Source organism: Telmatherina bonti (genome assembly GCF_933228915.1).
Source record: "Telmatherina bonti genome assembly, chromosome: 21".
NCBI lineage: Eukaryota > Metazoa > Chordata > Actinopteri > Atheriniformes > Telmatherinidae > Telmatherina > Telmatherina bonti.
The window spans coordinates 7,919,354-7,942,640 of NC_136630.1; the positions used below are offsets into that span (position 1 = coordinate 7,919,354).

The window sequence follows — 23,287 nt, forward strand, 5'->3', positions numbered from 1 at the left end:
CTACGCTGATCGAAAGGTGAAAAACATCCTCCTCCTCTCCCCCAGCTGAACATCTGTCTCCGCGGTGTTGGCTGCAGCACCGACTCTGACACCTCCAGATGGAGAGCCTGCTGGGAAGCGCTGAGGTATTACCTACAGAGATGGCAGGGATCACACCCCTGGAATGAAGTCCCACGCTTGTTTTCCACACCGTCCCCTTTTCTGTTGTTGAATCTGCCACTATTCACCGTGTTCACTGTCGCTTCCCAAGCTAAGGCCTTGTGACTCATCTGAGGAGGATTTGGGCTTGTAAGGAAATGCGTGACATCAAATCTCCGACACCTTCTTTCTAATTTAAAGTAATGGGACGTATGGTATTTCAGCTCTAACTTCTATTCAGGGAGCTGTATTAATTTTTAATATAGTTGTGAAAGAATTGCATACTTCTGGATGTATTTTAAATGACTGCTGATTTTCATTTCCTAAAAACGTGATTTTCAGAGGCTTTATAGAGATGAGGTTTCACGCCATCGTCAGCATAGCATAAATGTCCCACATTCTGATTAATCTCAATATTAAAAGTAATACCTGCAAAAATCTAAAGCACAGGAGCCCAAGAGTTTACCTCCCTGAGCCAATCTGGTGTCTTGACAGATTGACTCTGCATTCATTTGTGCCTGAACTCTGCGTGAACCTCAGCTTTCCAAAGAGGGGCATCAACAGGCCAGAGCTGTTGGGGCAGAAACTGTGTGTGCAAACCCAACACCCAGAGCAAATATTGAAACTGCTGCCCCCTCGCCACCAGAGGAAACAAGGTGGTCAGGTCCTGTTAAGCAAAAGATGAAGCCAAAATAGGCACCAAAATATCCAACTTAATGATTTTTTTTCAATCTACACGTGGATCTCTGTGACAACCTGTGTCAGCTGTATCTAAGCAGAATTCTTCTAACAAATCAAGTGGTGAGACTTTGCTTCCTGGAGTTTGTTGTCATGTTTAGAGCCCCTGGAGGTATTTTGAGGTGAAAAGGTCACTCTGAACCACCCCATGTGCTGTGAAAGATTCCACTTGTCACATTATGCAAGGGGACGTGGTGGGACGATGCAAGCGAATATAGAAAAAATAAGTTTTTAATTAAACACACACACACACACAAAAAGAATCATTTTCTCATCAGAGGCAGGAGGTTTAGTCTTTACATTTCAATATGTGCCTGAACACAGATCATCACTTTTTTTTTCCATGCACAACCACAAAACCTTTTGGTTTTATAGACTTTATTAAGCTAAATCATCTGAACAATTGTTGGGAAATACCCTGTAAATAAATAGTGCAAACAGTCACAGTGAGGTACTCCAACACAAAAACACAACATAGGCTTATGATTAAAAGATTGAAGTACAAGAATGGATGAAAACACTTTTTTTAAATGGTTCCTCACATTCAGTTCAGAAGTCAATGCACATTAGCAGACAGTCAAACCCTGCATACTTCACAAGACCACAAGCAATCTTCACAGCTTATCTGTTTTCTGGAATGGTGCAACTCTGCTGTGGAAAACTGCTCAGGCCTCCACAGTCATTTTTATAAGTCAGCGTTCACAGTTTTCCCCCCTTTGCTTGTTTTGGAGGGGGTGTCAGAGCTGGAAAGTTTGTCCACAGGTGACGGGGAGCTGACCAAAGCGCAGCCGAGCTTCTCCCGTTTCTTCTGCTTCATCCTGCGGTTCTGAAACCAGATTTTCACCTGCGTCTCGTTCAGTTCCAGACTGGCCGCGACCTCCACCCGTCGGGCCCGGGTCAGGTATTTGTTGAAGTGGAACTCTTTCTCCAGTTCAGTCAGTTGTTTGGTGGTGAAGTTGGTGCGGATCACGTTGTGCTGGCCGGGAACGCCGAACTCCGACTGGACCGCTGTGGGGACAAATGGGTGAATAGATGGTGGAGGGAAAAAAAATAAAAGAAAGAAAAATGGCACTCATGAAGCTGAAGAATGACAAATATGAGGGGGGAAATGTGAGAACGAACAGAGAAACATTAGTAGAAGAGTTATTTGGTGAACAGTTGAGAATAATTGGGCCTCTTTGTCAGCAACATTGAGGTTCAGGCAATGTTTACGCACATCTGTGGCTCCTCTAATCGGAACATTTCGCCCTACAAACCTGTTTTAGGAGGATTCCTCTTCACTTTCATCCAGTCGAAAGTTTTAGAAGTTTCTTCAACGTGCTCCAAATCCTTCTCCTGGCACTGAGGGGGTAACCTCGCGTAAATACTTTCTGGATATTCCTGCTGCCTCTGATCCCCGTTGCTAAAATGCAGATAGTGGCTACTGGAGGCAACCCCAGGCCCGCAGCTGTCTCCTGCGTAAGGAGCCATGTTTGTGCCGATGGGTGAAGCCTGTGCGTGAATAAAGCTCCGGTCCTGGTCCGGGGCGAGGCCGTACTGTCCGTACTCCAGAGGTGACCCATACATGGGGTTCCCCGGCGCTGAAAACTGCAGATCCAAGTTGACGTGGGTCTGGTGGTGTAGAGGGAGGCCAGGAGTCTGGTGGGGCGCAGAAGCTGCAGCCACTAAACGACCGTCCGGTGCGTAACTATCACTTGTTGCGCAAGAGGTGGACGACACGTATCCATGGTTTATATTTGGGTATCCGGCTTTGGTGCTGAAAATGTTTGCTCCCCGGTTGTACACAGGATAATCTAAGTAGGAGTTCATCCTGAATCTAGGCCTTGGACTGGTTCAGAACTGATCAAAACCGAGCAGTCATTAATCGGTGCTCGCTTTGCCCTAACCTTAGGTAAGTATGTCAAAGCTGTAAAACTGCCTTCCACCCTCATATCACCTTCCTGACACACCATGTGACCTGCTAAACGCCAATGGCAAAAGACCTACAGCACTCTGTCAAGTCTGCAGGCTCGTCCATCAAACGGGTCGCATTTACATGACAAATGCTTCAATCAAACTCGCTCATCCATCTGATAAGAAGAGAAATATCAGGACAAACAGGCAGACTGCAGTGTCAGAGAAGCCAAAAAATGATAACAACAATAATAATATTGATAATAACAACAAAACAATAATAATAATAATAATAATAATAATAATAGAATGTCACTATTGTTGTTTTAATGTCATAATAGTCTTCATTAATTGATCTAATTTATGTCCTGTCTGCTCTTGAGGTTTTGTCATTATTTGTTTGTTGTGCATTAATTCTGCTTTTCTAAAATAGATAAAATATTAAGTTACATTCAAACTGCATATTAAATAAAACTTCGGTCCAAAGCTGCGTTGGGCTTATTGCCAGAATATTCCCTCAGCTTTTGGACAACATGCTGCAAAGAGACTCTGATTCAGACAGTGTTGCAGAAAAAGTCAGCGCAGTGAATTCAGTGATCCATCATGCCTCTTTTTTTAGAGACTGACAGCAAGTTTGACCCATTTTGCCCATAAAAGAACAAAGACACCTTTAAGAGCCAAATAGGCTTCTTTTTCTTCCCACTTGTGAATTAACAACAGAAAGGCCTGCCATGTAAAAATCCTCCAAACCCTCAACGTAACACGCTAAGTGAGAGTTAATGTGTTGCCATAATCCTCAAGTGATAATTCAGTTTTTACTGAAACTAAAGGAAATGGAGATTTTGCTATTTTCAGCAGCGTTTTTGGCTCAAAAATTAGGTTTGAATCTGGAAATCTCATCCAGTTAACATGCTATTTCACTGAATTACAGCTGTTTTAAATTAAACTTAGAGCTGGGTCCATGCCTAAATGTAACCACAAAAACAGTATAAATATGTCAGATACCAATAAATAAACTTTCGGGTTCAAATCTGGATTGATCTGATAAATAACTAAAACAAAGTGTGCTTCTCCTCCTCTGCGTCTCGGGTGCTACAGATGTGTAAGTTTTGGAGCTTGCATGATTCTGTCCTGAGGAGTGCAGCTCGATGAGAAGTATGACCCACTCAGGTCGTCGCCTCTCAGGTTTGGGTTTGTTGTGTGCGCGGGGTTGTGCGCGTGGAATTGCACGTCAAACTGCGGGCCCTGCGTGAAACCCGGAGCTGGATATTTGGAGTATTCTGCCGGGTACACCGGCTGGGAATGCTGCTGCTGCTGCTGGGACTTAAGGGGAGGAGAGGCTGGCTGGTAGTCACCACCCAGATGGACATAACCCAGGCTGGCGAGAGTGGGGCTGCCCGGAGCGGAGGGGGAGGACGGGGGTGAGCAGGAGGAGGTGGTTGGAGCTGAGAGGCCCTGCACCTTTTGGTCCTTCTTTTGCTTCATCCTGCGGTTCTGGAACCAGATCTTAATCTGCCTCTCGTTGAGGTTGAGCAGGCTGGCCATCTCCACCCGCCGCGGCCTGCACAGGTAGCGGCTGAAGTGGAACTCCTTCTCCAGCTCCACCAGTTGCGCGCTCGTGTAGGCGGTGCGCGTGCGCTTGGAGGCCGAAGTCGCGCTTGGGCACTTCTCGTTGATGGTGCAGTCTGGGGAGACAAATGTGGGGAAATGAGGTGTCGAAGAGATACATGACATTTTCTCCCAGTGAGTCTCCGCTGCGTTTTATTGGTTGCATCTGTTCGTGTCGTTTCACAGGACGCTGACTGACAAAGGAACATAAAAAACAACAAATAAGCAGAATTTTTTTTTTTTTACGTAAAACTTACTTAAAAAACTAAAAGAAAAAGGGAAAATGGCAAAGCAAAGAAAAACAAACCAATAAGAAACAGGAGGTGACGAGAGATTTCTCTTATGGGTTTATTAGTCTAAAGAGAAGCCTGTCTATGTGATTATTATAGTTATGTCGGAGTGGTTTGATAAATAAAGTCCATCACTGCTCATTATTTTATTATTTAATCACGATTTAATTTTTTTCATACCATAAATCATGTTTTAGCTTAATCTTTGCACATGTTAACCCATCTTAAACAAACGCAGTTGCAGTTGTAGATAAACTTAAAGTAAATAGACTGATTGTTTTAGAGAGGGAGGAATTACGAGCTTCCAAATATTCCTGTTTTATTAGCTGTTTATCGCTGCATTTATGCATTAAACTGAATATTTACTTCCTGTTTTTTATTTTTAAATTAATTCATGTATGATATTATTTTAAATGACACAGAATCCCGTTTATGTTAAAACCTGGAGGCTTTCTCCTTCATGCCTTTGCCGCTTGTTAAAAACCAGCTGACCTTTTGAACTTTGGAGTAAATTTAAGAACTGAAATGATCTCTAAGCTCATCAAAGACAAACTAAATGAAAGAAATCCATTTTTAGCCAAATGTTTCCTTTTTTCTAAATGTCATACAGACCTGTGATTCTCCTGTCAGGTTTCTGATGTGAATGTCTGGACTCTTTCATCCAGGGAAAAATGTTTCTGCTCATTGTAAACTTGGTGCTTTGCGGTTTTGACCTCCGGGGAAACGTCTCCACGCGCAGCTGCTGTGTCGGTGCTGGATTAGTGCATCCAAACCCAGAGACAGCATCCACGGACTGGCTGAGGAAGCCGTGGCGGTGGGGTTGGTGCATGCTATGAGTGGCGCTGCTTTTCTGCATTTGGAAATGTGCACCGGGGCCCCTTTTGACCTTCTGGCAAAGCGCTGGCAGCCAAATGTCACATGGCAGGTTTCCAGAGAGCTGAAGGCTTCTGGCCTGAGAGGAAAAAGGGAAAAAGAAAAGAGACGGAGACAGAATCAGGGAGGAGACTAAATGATCCATCTTATCAACTCAATAGTATCCTGACATGAATAGCAAGCCTCTCTGGGCTTGAGAGGCAAAATGAGGGAATTAGTGAGGAAAATCCACATAAAATAATCCAGAAAATCTACAGAAAATATTTTTATTGTACTTGTTTTGACTTTTTTTTTTTTTTAGGCTACACACGAACATTTTATTTTCTGAAAAATGGAGCTGAGAGCAGTCTTTTGTTTGCTTTAAAACGATTAAAAATTAAGCAAAATGATAAAATGAGAGCTACAAGCTGAGCAAGATAAATAAATTAATAAATCCGACCAAATACAAAAAGAAACAGAGTGTCGTTGTGGTGTTTCCTGAAATTACATTAGGTCTTTTTCAGTTTATACATAACAGCCTTTATTCAGCTAAAGAATGAAATGTTTCATCACAACATACTGAAAAACCCATCAATCAAAAGCAGAATTAGACAAAAAGTCTATTGTTCATTCAGCTGCATTGTTGTTGTTGTTGTTGTTTTTTCCAAACATGTATTTCAGTTAAATAAAATTATCCTGAAAATAAACAATTAAAAAACAGACAGGGAGATAAACAGAGTCAGAGAAAAGAAAAAGTCTGGAGGCATGCAGCTTTATGAACTCTGGTTGAACCGAAGCTGGAGTCAGGCTCGTAAATCATAAAGACACATAACCCAGTCCGCGCGCGGCGCAACCGCTCGCGCTGCCTTACCTTCGCGACCCACATTCATTCCGCGCTGAAACAAACACACCACGCTCCTCTCACCTTTCCTCTTCAGGAAAAAAAAATCCCCCAGATTAGGATAATCCGCGCAGAGAAATGGTGTGTGGCTTTGAGGTGATGTGATGTGAGCTTTGAGGTGAAGCGGACTGGACAGTGTTTCTGCAGCTCACACCGCCCTGCATGCGTTGCATTTCTGCACTCTTAGTGTGCAAGTGTGTGTATGTGTGTGTGTGTGTGCAAAAAGAAGCCTTTTCTGCTGATCGTGCAAGCCCAGTTTCACATATGGTAATGGCCCTGCGATAAAATTAAGGAAGGTTTTTTTTTTTTTAAATGCTTTTATGTCAGGGAAATTGACTTCCTTTAACATCTTTATGGCAATTAGAAATGAATGGAAATTTTAAAAAACGAGAAAAGGAAGCGCTTCAATATTTTTAGCTCCTATCTCTATTTTAAATATTCAACAAAGGAAACAGCCTGATATAATCACCCATATGTGTTAGAATAACACAAAACGTAATTTTAAGCGTTACCATTATGCGTTCAGGGCACTTATGTGAAAATACAATCGTTCACATCTTTTTTTTTTTTTTTTAAACAAGCCCTGGAACTCATCCAAATGCTGCAACGAAAAACCAAAACAAAGCGAAACTATTGATGAGGCGATGCCAAAGAGGCCATAAATCCCTCAGAGAGAGAAAACTGAGTGTTGAGTTTCCACACAGCCATGCATTAAGTCGCCTTTATGTAATGAGTTCTTTCTTTTCTTTCTCCCTAATTTAAATAAGCGATCGGACTGACTCATTTCAAGGCACTAAAGTGGAGACAGACAGCGGTCAGCACAGCAGCGTCCATTAGAAAGTCTGCACGCAGGAATGGATGCTGTAATGAGGTTGCTGATGTGGCTCTGCATGGTGACGATCAGATGCCGCAGCAGATCGATTGGCGGGGCTTTGATCTCTCATCTTCACGTTTAGCTCCGTCGATTTGATTGGATCTTAAAGGTAATATTTAACTCATTCATGCAAACTGATACCTTTGATCTGTCATGTGAAGAAATGGCACACCTTCTGAGGTGTCCCACGTGAAAACAGACAGCTGATACCGGAGCTTTTCTGATTAATTATACGACAACATTTAGGACATTTCAACTCAAAGGGAATTATACTGCGATATTTTAAAGTAAAGGATTAATATTGGCCTGATCTAGAAAATAAAAATATGTTGTAACAAGAAAAATTCTTGCTCTTAAGACTAAACGCACCAAAAACCCTTATTTTGCAGAATGTCTCACTTTAAAGAAAAAATAAAGGGTTATGAGCAGCCTATTAATCCTATTAGCAACATTTAAATGCTTGCACACTGAATAAATTTGGCTTCTTGTGTGTGATACTAATTACTTGCTGAGCTTGCTCATTGCAATGTGTATAAAAAGCCACTTTAATGTAATTTCTGCTCATATTACCACTTTTATGTAATTTCTTTAACAATAAAATGACACAAAAATGTTTGCCATAGAAATTTAAAGCTGTTATTCCTCCAGACAACTATTCATGTTTTCATTCATTAGATCAGCAGGGTCCATTGTGTTGTAGTTTAAGATGTAATAAGCCTTAAAATGAATGGGTTGATCATGTCCAATAACATTAATCTGTTGACTAATTTCAATCAAACATCATATTTGCCTTTGGAAATGTAAAGGGGGAGGGAGGAGTGTAAAATGAAAATGTAGTTCCTCTTCATTGTATTCAAGAACAGCACTCTATGATACAGGTGTACCTACAGCATAAGGTGGTCAATAAGCCATAAATCTTGGTTATAGCCTATAAAAAGTGCCATAAAAACACAAAGAAAATCAGCAATAAGTGCTCTGTTTGTGAAATAACCCATCCTCTGATGTATGAGAGAGGAGGTGGAGGTTGGATGGGTGAGGGTGGAGGTGTACAAGTACTGAATAAAGACATACACTGTAAATATAAATACAGATTTGATCTTTGTGGACTGTAGATATCACTCATATATATGACAACGTGCCTGAGCTGCACTCTCATCACTGGGGTGTCTTCAGGCTGCCTGTCTGATGTGTGATGGACATGCACCCCCCACCCCTCCCACACACACACACACACACACACACACACACACACACGCTTCTCCCCTCCACCACCCTCCATTCAGTGTGCAGGCCTGCTGACAAATGCAGCTCTCTGCAACCTCTCCTGTCAATTAGCTGCAGGAACCACGTGTCCGCAGGCAGAGGCAATTTATTGCTCCGAATTAATTCAGGGACAGTGGAATCAACAGTGGCAGCAACTTGATTTCCCACTGACAACATAACCAAGGCCATAAATAAACGAATGCACTAATAAGCAAACAACATAGATTGATAAGTATAGCATGTTCAAAGCATTTATAATCAGTAGATAGGCAGATAAACAACAGATGTAAGTGTTTGAGTAATTGTTGACAATCCCTAAGCACAAATGAGAGAAAATATGTTCTCTTTTGACATTAATAAACACCTAAAATGTACTTATACCTGCATTGTATGGCAGCCTTTACTGGTTCTTTATGCTGAATATATGCTTCTCCTCCTCAAACTCACCCTCGGACTTTGCATCTTCTCTTAATAAAATAAAACTTTAGCAAACTCACTTTTCTCTTTGCAAATCCCATCTTCTCCTCAAGACGGATTCTCCTTCCAGTCCAGTGTGTCATAGCTGTTTGTTGAGTTCCTCCTCACATTTCCCTGGCAAACTAAAACTCCTCCTCGACCACAGACAGTGGCTGTGAAAAGAAGACGTGACAAATGACGGGCCAAACAATGCTCACATTCACGGCTCGTCCCGAAACTCTCCCAGATGTCATATTCTCCAACAATGTGGCGCAAAGAGGGGGAGAGAAGGGAAAAGGGGGGGGGGGACACTGAAAGTCTGCTGAAGGCCTGCAGCTCAGTGAGTAAAAACTCCACACAGATTTCTGTCAACACACCACACCAGAAAAGCTGCTAACTCTCAGCCGGACATATGGAGAGCAGCTTGTTTTTCTTCTGCTGGAGTCGAAGTGTCATCGCCTACATACTCCCCAAGATGCAAATTTGTGGCTGCTGTTGTATTTACACAAATTCGGATCTACAGGGTATATATAGGTGACATGTAACCCGTCTCAGCAGGGTTCCTGAAAAAAATCCTGGAAGATTTAAATCATCTAATCAGCTGAGTCCAAAATAAGTATCTTGTGTACAAACTGACATGACTTCTGGTTCCTTTTGACATTCACGCTGGTTGTTTCAGATGTTCAGAGAGAATAAAACAGCTTTTTGTAATGAAATAAAAAAGCCTGATGCTGATTTATGATACATTCATAAGTGAAATTCTTTTTTTTAATTATTATTATTTAGATCCGCATAATTAATTTATAAAACAAAGAAAATGCAATAAAATTCTCTTGCTTGTGTATTTCTGGCTTTTAATCCAATTTCAACAAAACATACGAACATAAATGACATAAATGTGTCTAATAATACAGGACATATGCAGTTTGAGATGCTAAAGTTTAATAAAGTTTTAAGGTAAAAAATATTAAATAAGTTAATGTTAATTAAGCATTTACAAATAACTTACTACATGCTGCTATAAATCTTCAAACTCATTGATTAGGTGTCTAATACACAAATATTAACAATTCAGTCCTTTAAAAAATTTAATACATCAACTTTATGGTTAAACGTGTCAAATAAGCTTTTCTATCTTAAAATGTTCATAAAATGTCCAATAAATGTTTAATACATAAAATCTGCAGGTAAAAATGTGAGTAATGGTTAATAAAGTGGCTTAATCACAAAAACCTTTATTACTTTCTGTTAATAAGTGATTTGCATGTTAGTAAAGTCATATAAACGAGATAAAGAGAAAAATAATAATAAAATGCTTTCACTCAGAATCTTCTGTTATAAATAAAAATCAGCTATAATCCCTAAATATCTGTTTAGAAATGCTACTTAGGCATTAATAAGGCGTCTTATACTTATTGAAACAGTAATAAATGTTAGTAAGTCAGTAATTAAAGTGTGTATATCAGCTCAAAAAGTGGTATTTATTCATATTAATAAGTAATTAAATTGAGATTCACAACAATGTTGTGAACTTGAGCTTTTTTCTTATTTCCTCTCTGCTCAGTTAGTTTAATAATTTGTTTAGCAGTTGTTTATAAAGCATTAGTAGATTGCAATATGCATATATACATACAGACATTTTTTATTATGGATTTATTATCTAGTCCTTTTTTCTACAAATTTCCCAGATCTTATGACTAACCACAAAACGCATCAGCAGTCTCAGTGCTCTACAGCTTACAGAGTCACATATAAAACATGTATGAAACATGATCATGCAATAAGTCATCATGTTACGACTCAGCTGTTCAGCAGAGATTTGGATCCAGCTTAAAAGTGAAACATTTAAACTGTAACCATCCTTACATCTTTAAAGCCTGAATAAAAGAAAAAAGGGTGTTAAAATATCCTGCAGGAATGAGTGTGTTGGTTTCATTTAACAAATTCAAAGAAACATGTGACTCTAAATACAACAGCTACAGCTCTGATTTGAACCACAGCCACAGATAATGACCTCACTTGATATTTTTAGCCAGTGTGTGTGTGTGTGTGTGTGTGTTGTGCTATAAAAAGTGCTAACACAACACTTATGTAAAACAGTTATGATTTACTTGGTTCTGCAAAAGTTGAATGAAAGAAATAATGCTTTTATGTAAGATAAATTGGTAAAAATGTTGTGTACTGAAATTATTGCAAGTACAAGCAGGTCCAAAGTAAGCATGAACTGGGCACATCAGAAGTGTTTGAGGAGTTGCTTTATGTCGGAGGGAGGAGTCCATGTTCTGATTTTCATTTGTACCAGCTTATCTAAAAATCCATTAACATAATAGTAGCATATTATGAGTACTTAGAGAATTGATGTGGCTGTTTATGTCACTGTCATCAGCTGGAGAATATATTCAGTAAGCCAGTTTCAGGGCTTCAGGTTTGTTTTCAAGCAAAATACTAATAAATAAATAAAACATGACAGGCAAAGTTCTCACTCCAAGGGGGTCACAACAGATGTGAAGTGGAGAGAGATCATCCTGCGTTTGGGATTATTTTTCATGAAATATTGTATAATTAATTATTTTCAGATTGCAAAACAACATATTTCAATAATAATAATTTTTAAAAAAGTCTTAACATCAGGAGGATTGTGCATACAATAAAATAAATAAGTAAAGTGGGGAGAAGCATTTTTTTCTTATTATTTTGTCTTAAACTGCCTTATAAAACAAAACCAGGTTTTAAAAGAAGCAGCTTCACATCTGGTTCATTCTCCACTCAGTCTGAGATTACAGCATCATTTCCCACACTCAGCCTTAGAGATAACCAACAAAACAAGCTCGTGTTTTTTCTGTGTTCAACTCAGTAACCTACATGCCCTCAATGATAAGAGCTCGCGCTGAAGGGGGGGGGGGGGGGGGGGGGGGGGGGGAGTCATCCATCATCCACCGGACCGGTCTGAGGCGCCCTCTGCTGGCAGAGCCGCTGCATTACAAGAAGCAGCAGCGAGCTCATACAGATGTTCAGCCTCCATGAGAGCATAAAAACCAACCTCACCTAGGTCAAAATCCACTCAGGGTGACGCTTGTCTCGTCTACTTTATTATTATCACGAAATAAAAGAGACTTCCCCAAATCTCACGTGAAAGATGTAGAAAGAAATGCTTACTGACAATTCTCTACATTTAAGAGGGAAAACTACTGTCGCGCGCATTGTTTATTATATTTATAATGATTTAACGTTTTTAATATCGATATTAGTTGTTTCTATAATTAGCCTGAATTAAAGAAGAGGGTTTAAAATCTTAATGTTTGAGAGGTTTTTCTATTGTGCAGAACTATAGTTGCATTTGGAGCAAATTAACGCTGCTTGTTATGATTTTAATCCAAATGAAAGGGTTATACATGTGCAGATATGAATTTTTTTTTTAAAAATTTTAAGTATTTTTCCCGTGCAAATGCAGGCTCGTGTTGCTCAGGCCGGCGGTGACAGTGCAAAGTCTTGGCCCTGACGCATCTGCGGCTGCAGTCTCTGTCTCCTGACCCAGCGATGATCCCCCGCCGCCATGAATTATGCATGAGATCCGGGTACAGATTACCCCTATCAATATGCAATACTCATTACGCTCTTTAAATTGCCACTTAATAGTTATGAATTTGTGGGAAATGTCTGGGACCCATATAACACACCACTGCTTTTAACTTTTTTTTTTTTTTCTACCTGTAATGAGCTTGGAAGGACTTTGATAACATTGCAGAAGTCTTTCCTGCACGTAACATCATTATGTTTTATTAGTGGCCGGTGGACAAAGCGCCATAGGCCGTGGAGGCTGGGATCTCTTTATGGAAAACCAGTGAAGCCAGTGTCCAGCGCGGGTTGTCCGAGACTTCACCTTTGGCCGCTCGGTGACTCGACACATCGGGATAAATCACAGCAGGACCTCGCTCAAGTTCGCTCCGTGGCAGAAAGCCTCAGATTGGCCTCACAGAGATTTAGTTTTTCCTCCAAATCACTGCATGCTAAGAAGAAAAAAAAATTATAAAAGAAAACTATTTTAAAAATACTAGAGTTTAACCGTATTTACTCCTATTGATCAGAAATATTTACACTTGAAGTCATTTTTAATCTGCAAAAAGTTTAAACCCGATAATAACGTGATAAATACTGTGTGTCTAAAATAGCCAATAAATGTGATTTTGATATGAAATTTTAGGAGTGTAAACAACTTTTTTTTTTTTTTTTAAATCCATACAAAAGTACTAAAACTTAAAGCCTGTTTAGACTGCAAATTAATATTAAAATGTAATGTAATATTTACAACTATTCCAAGTTCTGCACCTTCTTAAACTAACTAAACATGACTGGACACCGCTTCCTGCTCCTGTCCAGCCTTTTCTAGTCCCATCTATGCAGTTAAGCCGTCACTTTCATTCAAGGTTGTGAATTATATAGTACATTGTCTACTCCCCAAAACCATAAAACCAACTTTATGGACCTCACGTGACTTTTCACAGTCTGTAAGTAATATAGGCCTATACAATCTTTGGTAAGGGAGTATTTTTTAACCAACCTCAGCCTTGCATATACCTGTAAAGCCAAAGCAACTCTTTTTGGGGGTGATTTTTTAAAATAATTTCTCACATGGAAAATGCAAATCTTGCTGCTAGGAGGTCAGAAGAGGTAAGTCTGCAAAAGTCTTCTCTTTCACTCTGTCTGCAAGCCAAAAAAAAGCATCATCATCATCATCTTAAAGGTTTGTCGTTTCAAAAACTCTTAGGGGTTAATCATTAATTTAGGTTTTCCCCCCCAAAAAAAAGATCCCAGTTGTTCTGCAGTTCCAGCTTGATGCGTAAAAAACACTTTAAAAAGTAACTTTCCGTTTTATTTGTGTTTATTTTAATTGATAATTCAGTCGAGACGCGTTCAAAGCAATCGAGGGAAACTTTATTTTTCAAGCGCTATGAGTTCACTTACAAATACAAAAAGCTTATTGGCGAAAAAAGCTTACATCACTGCCTATCCACAGAGTCACCCTTTGCACTAAAAATTTATCACATTGACAGGTTGAATACACTTGCATTGCTCATAATTAGTTCTAAACAATAATAATAATTATTATAATAATAATAGTAGATGCACAATGCACAAAATATCCTAGAGCTACACACTGGCTTGTTTATGAAAGTTTATGGATCCTGGACACAAGTTAACCATCAAAAATAGCCGTGAAAGTTACACTAAAGCGCTTTTGAATGGCCCCAAAATCTTACATTATACATTACATTCAATGAAGAGCAGCATATGGTTTGGGAAACTTTTTTCTTTTTTTTTTTTAATCTGAACTGTACAATGAATTTACTCCTGTTAGACCGTCAAGTTACGATAAAGAGCTCAAGTTGAAACACCTTCAAGAGAGAAAAAGGACAGAGATAGAGAGAAAATGGACAAATACCCCAATGATATTTACACTTTTTTTTTCTTTTTTTTTTATCTTTTCCAAACAGGACATCTAAGCTATAGTACAACAGTAAACTAAAAATGGCATTTTAAGACCACATCATACTTGTTTTTCTATCACAATGGCATGCTGGAAGGTGCTGCGCTTTCAATAGCTTTACAGTACTCATGGTTGCTTTTTTCCTCACTTTCTTTCTTTCTTTTTTTTTTTTTTTTTTTAAGTTTTATTGTCATTTTTACTCTCCACCAAAAAGTGAATCAGTTGTGGAAGGCGCTGCCTCCTGTTACAAGACTCATGCTTTTCAGTTTATTGTCCTTCTTCCACTTCATCCTGCGGTTCTGAAACCAGATTTTGATCTGTCTTTCGGAAAGACACAAGGCGTGGGCTATCTCTATCCTCCGCCGTCTGGTTAGGTACCTATTGAAGTGAAACTCTTTCTCCAGCTCTAGCGTCTGGTAGCGGGTGTACGCAGTTCGGGCCCTTTTCCCATCAGGTCCAGTCATATCTACAATTTTACAGAAAACCCAAACAATTAACAACCGCACTGTAACAACAGGGTTTTTTTTTCTTTTCTGTTACTTTTCTGGCTTCAACATGAGGAGTGTGTGTAATGGACTGAGGGGTCACAGCATGAAATGAGCTGATGCAAAGGGGGAAGCATGCAATCAACACGACACATAACACTCAGACGCCACGGTTATTATTGCCTTTCTTATCAGCAAGCCTCGCCGACAGCCTGTCTGCGCATTTTGCGCACATTTAAATGCTCAAAATCTGCATGTCACAAACTCTCCAGCGCCAATTAAACGCCGGACCTTTCCAACATCAACAAAGCCCATAAAGACTTTACAAATGCTGCCTTTTTTTTTTTTTTTCTCCATCCACACCAGCCTGCTCACTCATGCAACACTTGACAGATTAATGGCACGAGCGGCTGCGTGACATCCTTCCAAACAAAATATTATTAGATGTGTAAATATACCATGGCTTATGTGCAGTTTCCGCATCCAGGGGAATATTTGTGGCGTTTGGCAATCATTTGGTGTGGGAGTAGATGAGGTGGCGTTGGGTTCCTGGTGGTGCTGCTGCTGCTGCTGCTGCTGCTGCTGCTGCGCCCGAGACGCCGAGCTGGAGCCGCCGCTGCTGTGTGCGCCTTCCTCGCCCTCAGTGGCCACGGTGGCGTCCTCTATCTCCGTGAAATGAGCGCTGTTGCTTTTGTTGAGATTGTTGCCGACTGAGGTGGCGCTCCGGTCTGAGGGAGGAGAGGGGCTCTTTAGCTCCAGTGGCTCCCGGCTGGCTGTGGCGCACGACGGCGGCACCGGATCCGGAGAGGAGAGAGAGCAGTTGGGCGTCTGTCTGTAGCGGGCGTCCGGCCCGAATCCCCGGGCATCCTCTCTCACAGCCCCGAAGTGGCCGCCGGTGTTGGTGCGGTTCACGGTTAGGTCCATGCCATTGTAGTTGTAGCCGAAAGACCCGGAGTGCATGGTGCCAGGGTCTCTGAAGGAACCGCTCACAGCGCCGTTAGTCCCATAATTTAGTAACTGATAGTCGGAGCCATTTGGATAGCGCCCTGAGAACGAGTTTACAAAGTACGAGCTCATTTGCTTGGATTTTTAAAGCCTCGATTTGTAGATCTTTGTCGCTATAATCCTGTGTGCTTGCACGATTTATGGATGCAATCATGAATTATAAGCAATGAAGCCCTACTGTACTTTGCCAGGTATGCGGCCAAATATGGGAGAGCGTTCGGGAATCACGTGCCTTTGTTGACCAGTCGTAAATCCTCACTGATGACTTCAAGAGGTAATTCATGCTCCATGGTTACAAATGATGACGAAATAATGGTCGTTAGGCTCCAGTCAATGGTGCCTCCCCGCTGCGCCCCGACGGCCGCGCAGGCAGAGAGCGCCATCTTCCGGACAGAGGCGGTACTGCGCCGCTGGGACGCGCTGTCAGGCCGCCACAGTCCATCCATCATTTATGTAACACGCTGATAATACAGGCCACAAAAGGCTCAGGTAACACATAACAGAGACTTATCAGGAGCAATGTTGTCATGTTGTGCTACATCATGTCAAACTGGAAATTATTTTAGTCTTTACACCTGTTTTATATCAATTTATAACCGCATTGTGACTAAAGGTGGTGTAGCAGGGGCAGTTTTAATAATAATAATAATAATAATAATGTAAAAAAGAGAGAAATAAAAACAGACATTTCCAATGTACATCAAAAAGCCTTTATTTTATGTACAATTTCCTAAACAAAATATTGCACACAATAATCCACATGTGCATTAATCACATGAACAACAATAAATAACATGTAGCATTTCTTATCTGTACAAATGTAAGTGTTGAAGGCGTAGCTGTAAACAACAAGCCTATAGACTACCACAGTCACAGAGCAACTACACAATGAAAGACAAAAAAAAACCTCCTTAAACCTCAAGGATTAAATTAAAATAATGATCATATTTAAAAAAAAAAAACAAAAAAAACAACAGGGCTGCAGGAATGAGGTAACAACATTGTCAAAACTGGAACACAGAAATTTATTTACATTTGGCAAATTTTTTCTCTTTTTCTAATTTTTTTTTTTTTTTTTTTTTTTTTTTTGCATAGTCCCCTGGATAAACAGACGAGCACGAGGACAAACAGTGGACGTGACAGGACGTGATTAATGCGGACAGAGTTACCGTGCAGATACTGAATTAAGTCACTCTACACGTCTCTAACGTTGGATTTTTGCAGCACTTCATATCTACAAAGAAATTATACATCATTTTATTTAGGAGGGGGAGGGGGGGTTTTATTTAGGGGGGGTTGGAGAGTGTGCAAATCAACACACACACGCGCACACATGCTTTTTTTTCCATGTTTCAAATGTCCCTTTAGCTCTTTTTCTCCGCCTGTTCCTCCTCCTCGGGTGTTTTTGAGGGATTCAGGAGTTTGTTCTCCTTTTTCCACTTCATCCTGCGGTTCTGAAACCAGATTTTGATCTGTCTCTCCGTGAGGCACAGGGCGTGGGAGATTTCTATCCGGCGCCTCCTGGTCAGGTAGCGGTTAAAGTGGAACTCCTTCTCCAGCTCCAGGGTCTGGTAGCGGGTGTAGGTCTGGCGGCCCCTACGGCCACTGCTGCCAAATGGGCCTGCAATAAAAACGAAGTCGTCAGTCAATGATTAAAAAGTTGCATTTAAATGAATTTGTAAACTGCTTTGAGGTTTGTTTTACATGCAATACACTGTAAGTATAATCTGCCTCGTTTTTAGCATAAAAAATGCACTTTTTGAGCGAAAAGTTGCAAATAATTGACTTTAATATTATATTTATGCTTAATTTGAAGATTGTGTCCAATACTATTCATTTAACAACCCTCTTATTGGTATTTCAATGTGTCAGTTTGAAGCTTTTACACATTTTTTTAAAGAGGTCATGAAAACATACAACTAAAACTTAAAATTACACCTATTTATTATGCAAATGACGCATCTTACAGAGTTTACATGCATGTTATTTATTAAATTGCGCTAAAACGGCTAAATGGTCCCACTGTATGGCGTGTCCATCATCTCCTGTGGCCACTACCCACGCTACCGTGGTGAACATGTCTGTTGTTGACATCCTCAATTCAGCTATTTTATTTGGTATCTTTTCAATGTTTGATCAACTAAATCCTTTTAAAATGGCCGTTGTGGCGCGAGCTCTCAGTAAAAAGCTCGGGTGATGAAGGCCCGTATCTGTGCGTGCGCCGCTGAGTGCGCGCGTGCGGTTTGTGTAACCCCTGTATGTGACGAGGATGTGGCATCCAAAGCCCTGAAGGCGCACGAAGATCCGCGCGCAATCACCACAAGTTTCAACTCTGCGACCATCTAATTATTTAATGAGTGGTTTATGTGTGTGTGCGTGGATCTGACAGAACGTCTCGTGTCGAGGAGGCTCTCTTCACGCGTGACAACGACAGTTTTGAGTGGGGAAAAAAAAGATAAAAAGGGGGGGGGAATGGTTTGTACTCACCGGCGGAGCAGGCGTTCATCCTCTGCATCCACGGATAGATCAGCGTGGACGACTTGTCGTCGATGCTGCTGCTCATGCTGACAGTTTGCTCCGCGCACTCCGCTTTGCGCTGCTGATGCTCCTGACTGACAAACAGCGGCTGGTCCTCGCGGCTCGAGAAAGCGCACGAGCCCTCCGCGTCCTTGTAGAAAGTCCCGACCGGGTTGTAGTCGCAGGACGCGGCGCTGCTGGCTCGGCCGTAAATGGCTGCGGCCGCTGCGCCCGTCTGCTGGTAGTAGGACGCCGGGTAAACCTTCTCCTGCATGTTGGCCGCTCCATATGTGGCCGCGTTGGAGTAGTGTCTTAACGGATCGGTGTATCCTGAGGAATATAGCGGTATCTGACCCAGGAGAGAGTCCTGTCCTCCCGGCAGAGACACAGGAAAAGTTGAGTTAACGAAATAGGAACTCATTGGGTGGACAACGGGGTGTATATACTCCGGAGGAATATGATTTGTTGTCTTTTATAGTCCAAGTGGTTTTGCCATTACTTTATCGGAGATTTGGTTTTTGCTGAAAGGGGGGGTTGTGAGGTGCCACTGAATACAGAGGGGAAGTGTACCATCTGATCAACCTCTGGCCAATCACCGCCTTCTGTGCTTCCACTATTGCACCCATGGGGGGCTCTTGTTGCGCGCAGGAGTCCCCGGTGAATCGAAATGAGCCTAGAGCCTGTCGGTCTTTACGCACGCTCACGCGCTCTCTCTCACAGAGATGCTACGACTCAGAGAAATACATCCTGATAAACTAAAATACTGTGCGTGCCTTTGCTGGATGCAAATATGGTACAATCAAACAAACACGCACAAACTCGCCCTCCAAAACACAGACACGCACTTCGGGACGAAAATAGCAGAACCGAAGTGCGTCACCTTCTCAGCTTCCCTGTGCCTCCATGTTCTCACTTCCATCCTTAATTAAGCCTTAATTCATAAATGCCAGATCACAAACAAATAAATGCAGTCTCACACTAAAGTTGACGGGAAACTGGAGAAGAAAAGGTTAACTGGAAGCATAAACGCTGCGCAAATAACGACAAAATTTTCACTCTTCAAAGGTGTGAGCTCATCCTGAGTCCTGATCAAGCCCACGCAGACGTGGAGGGAAGTGGCAGACGGGACGCACGCGTGCACAAACACCCATAATTATCATCCTCATCACCTTAGTATGATCGTTTCACTTGCAGATAAGCAGGTAAGTAAAGTAAAAGTGAAATACACACAAAAGTCATCTTTCCTTTTAGTTTTATTTCACTGATTTTATTCATATTAAGCAGGTAAATTATTAGCCTAGTATTACTATAGTCGTTCAGTAATATTTGTACACTTATAGATTTAGTTATCGATTTTTACAATTGATTAACTCAAATTAAGTTTGCTTCTGCACTTAAATTCATTCTCTATACATCATGAAATGATATTCCAGGATTTCCGCGCAAAAAAAATCTAACATTTATTCAGTTTGAGGCAATATTTCACATTTATCCACTTAGAAATAAAATGTTCAAACATGGCAAATAGTAATTTTTCTTGAAAAATCCACAAACAAACTAATAATAAAAATATCAGAACTTCATGAAAGCACCTTCATTTAAAGGGTTTGGATTAAAAAAAAACTTTATAAAACAGCAGGAAGTGACAATCCCAACATTTTATGCCAGATTAAGGCTCTAAAAGGGGACAAGAACAAATAAAAGCGAAAATAGCCGCAGAGTGGCCATAAAAACAAAATAAATAAACAAAACGACACAAAACGGAGAATATTGACTCCGCATTTCCCCGAGAATCAGAAAAAAGAAGCATCAGTCCAAACGTTTGTGCAGAATTGGGAAAGAAATGTGTTAAAAAACAGACGAAAAGGCGCAATCAAAGAAAAGCGCTGCGCAATATCCATAAAATGACATCTGGAATGTTTTATTCCAGCTTCCAAAAACAACAAATCACATGAAATAACATAAAAAATTATATGATCAAATCTGCAGGGGAGAAATTGTGGGCAGTTGAAGCTTTTTTGTAATTTTTTTTTTTTTTTTAAAGAAAAACATGCCTCATTGATGGCGCAGGCCTCGTGTGACCCTCATCGTCGCCAATGTAGTCATCATCAAAGTCAAGCTTGTCTGGCCTGCAGCCGCCATGACGTCCCTTTTTACCAAAGGCCCTCAAACAAAAATGCGCCCATTTCAGGTGCTTTTTAATAGCAGATAATTTTTCATCTATTTTTTTTTCTCTTTGCTGCAGCATCTCATGGGTTAACCAGACAGCAGCTGGCTGAGAACAAGACAAACAGTGCAAGGAAAAAGACGCACGCCACTTTGGACTTGTAATCACCGCTTCCTAAAGACAGATTTCCTCTTTTCCAGTTATATAAACACCAGGCCCATACAGTGACAGTTCAGCCACAACAACACAGCAGCATCAGCAGAACGCTGGTGCTGAGTTAATTGCTGGCATATTAGAAACATGGTGCCCTTACCTTTGTTGATAATCCATCATTTCCATGTGTTGGTATCACTCCGCTGGAGCTAATCCCGCTTCCTGACAGTCCCTGTCGCCCCAAAATTCCCACTTTGTTTAAGTGATATTCTGAAAGTATAGTCCCTTCATCCTGTGAGAGTGATGATCCCTCATTTTCACGAACATAAAGCCACACAAGTACACAAGCACATGAACATGGCGCACACGCCGAGGAGTCGTGCAGAGGCTCCATCTTCCACTTTCAGGGGGGGAAATCAACACACAGCAGCCCAGTTTGTCCAAACAACACTCCACGCGCATGTTGCCAATACGAAAGCCAAAGAAAAAGGTTGTGTTACTTCTGTTAAGTGAATGAGCAGTGGAAAACAGCAGCTGCAATATAACCTCATGGGAAATAAGGTCCCATTGCTGCTGCTCACGTGACCGCCAGCAGCCAATCGCAGAGCTCGGCGAGTCGTAAACTTCCGTGGCAAAGTTGTAAATTTTCATAAAACCGCAGAGGTTTTTGTGCTTTAGAGGGGCTTTCTCTACGCCATTTTTATTTTCAACAAAGCCTGAAATGTGTGAAATTCATATTGGATGAAGAAGGAAGTGTGCGCAGGTGGAAGTGTGAAGGTATTTCTGTGATGCAGACGTGACACAGGATGCGCTCTTGGTTGTGGTGCAGCCGCTGGTTTGTTATTGGTTCGTCCACCTTCTTATTGCTCTGTAATCCCAATTGAAGCCTTATTTGTTTATTTAAAACCTCACTTCATTTAATGAGTATTTCAATAGGCCTCCAGAGCTCATAAAACCCCGCTTTTCATAGATTTTCTCACAAATTTAACATAATAATCAAGAAACTCAAACGCTGATGACGGAGGTGTTTTTCTTGAAAATAATTCAGTTAAAAAAAAAAAAGTAAATATTTTTGTATTAAATCACGTTTTAATCTCTCTAAATGAACAAATTCCTTCAGCCATTGTAGATCAAATTTCAACCAAAAATGACTGATTAAACTCCTGAAGGAGATTTTAAGATTAAACAACAATTTCACATTCCCTCATACTGAAATTAATTATTTTAAACCGTATTCCTCCTTCCTCTTATTATTTCATTTAGGTCTTTTATCCATTATCTTAATTAAAATTGATCTGTTCTGTTTTTCTGATGGTATTTCCCCTTACCAGGGAGGATTTCCGACATTTATAGACGCAATAAAACCATAAATTCCAGATAAACACACCAATGACCGCTTTGATTTTTCCTCTTCAGAGACCAAAACTCAGCAGCTAATGTCGTTTCCTAAACCCAACAAAAAGTTAAAGATAAATAAATATATTTTAACAATTAGGGTCGATTAAAAGCTAACAAATAAAAGATTAAATTAGCACATTTTGTCACACATAGGCCTATATTTTCTGATTTATTAGCAAATTATAATTAAAATTATCGGTAGACTTATATGACAAATATTTAAATGTATCTAGTTTTAGTTAAATAAGATGCAGCATTTTCCCACAAACTACTGGTGTTGTTTAAGTTTTATATGTTTAAAACGAATGAATAGAGATTATAATGTAATTATGTTTTCGTTCGTTTTAGTGAAAGAAAAAACAGATTTCCACAGAATAGCAGTATAATAATTGTTTAGTTGTGTTTCTTTACATTTTTAACTATTTACAAACAACTCCTGGTTGATTAAATCATTTTTCTCGATGTATTTTTACAAAACGAAAGAAGTCAGAGAATTTCATTTCAAACTGTTTACTTTTTTCCCTTCTTAAAAACCTTTTCTTTTTTTTTCTTTCGCCTTCAGTTGTTCACCCAAACAAAGAAACCGGAAGCAGTTGTAAAATTTTATGGCCTCAGAGTTCGGACTGAAAAGCATCGATGAAACCACGCAAACACTGAAGATAGAATAAATAAATAAAAAAAATCACGTGTATATCTAACACATAACCACAAAGGGTGAAAAACACTATTTTTTAAATATTTGTGTGAAATGGGAGAATTCAGTCAAGATAATGAACATTACACATTTTATTCATTTTCATAGCAAATAAAGTTATTTTCTACTATGGAACCATTTTTTTAATGAGATAAGAAGCAGCAAGTTTTTATTGTCTATGTAAAAGGATTAATTTAAAACTTACTCTAAATGAGGTAATTATTAATTTAACAGTCCTAAAACATGATGAGATTCACCATTTTAGACTTTTTATGTTCATGTAAAAGTACAAATATCAGCAAATTTCTGAGTTTCAGATTTATTTTCAAAGGTGATTTGCAGATGTTTTATCATTTTGGCACTTTAACTC

General features: G+C 40.2%; 4 protein-coding genes across 4 annotated transcripts; all 4 read right to left on the reverse strand.

Annotated features, from left to right (window-relative positions):
- On the reverse strand, positions 1-2,685 carry hoxb1b (homeobox B1b; the record flags this gene model as incomplete). The annotated part of the gene is made up of 3 exons (XM_079261177.1): positions 1-132; positions 1,655-1,884; positions 2,133-2,685. The coding sequence occupies 3 exons, from the start codon at positions 2,683-2,685 to the stop codon at positions 1-3; spliced, it is 915 nt and encodes a 304-aa protein (XP_079117303.1).
- Positions 2,686-3,861: 1,176 nt separating this feature from the next.
- LOC306771856 (homeobox protein Hox-D3-like) lies at positions 3,862-6,405 on the reverse strand (the record flags this gene model as incomplete). The annotated part of the gene is made up of 3 exons (XM_079261178.1): positions 3,862-4,454; positions 5,280-5,619; positions 6,391-6,405. 3 exons carry the CDS (start codon positions 6,403-6,405, stop codon positions 3,862-3,864), a joined length of 948 nt encoding a protein of 315 aa, XP_079117304.1.
- Positions 6,406-14,716: 8,311 nt separating this feature from the next.
- Positions 14,717-16,142, reverse strand: hoxb5b (homeobox B5b; the record flags this gene model as incomplete). The annotated part of the gene is given in 3 exon segments (XM_079260282.1): positions 14,717-14,964; positions 15,442-16,072; positions 16,074-16,142. Coding segments are annotated over 3 exon segments (948 nt in total).
- Positions 16,143-17,352: 1,210 nt separating this feature from the next.
- hoxb6b (homeobox B6b) lies at positions 17,353-18,926 on the reverse strand (the record flags this gene model as incomplete). Its single annotated transcript, XM_079260519.1, has 2 exons — positions 17,353-17,609; positions 18,476-18,926. 2 exons carry the CDS (start codon positions 18,924-18,926, stop codon positions 17,353-17,355), a joined length of 708 nt encoding a protein of 235 aa, XP_079116645.1.
- Between the last annotated feature and the right edge of the window lie 4,361 nt (positions 18,927-23,287).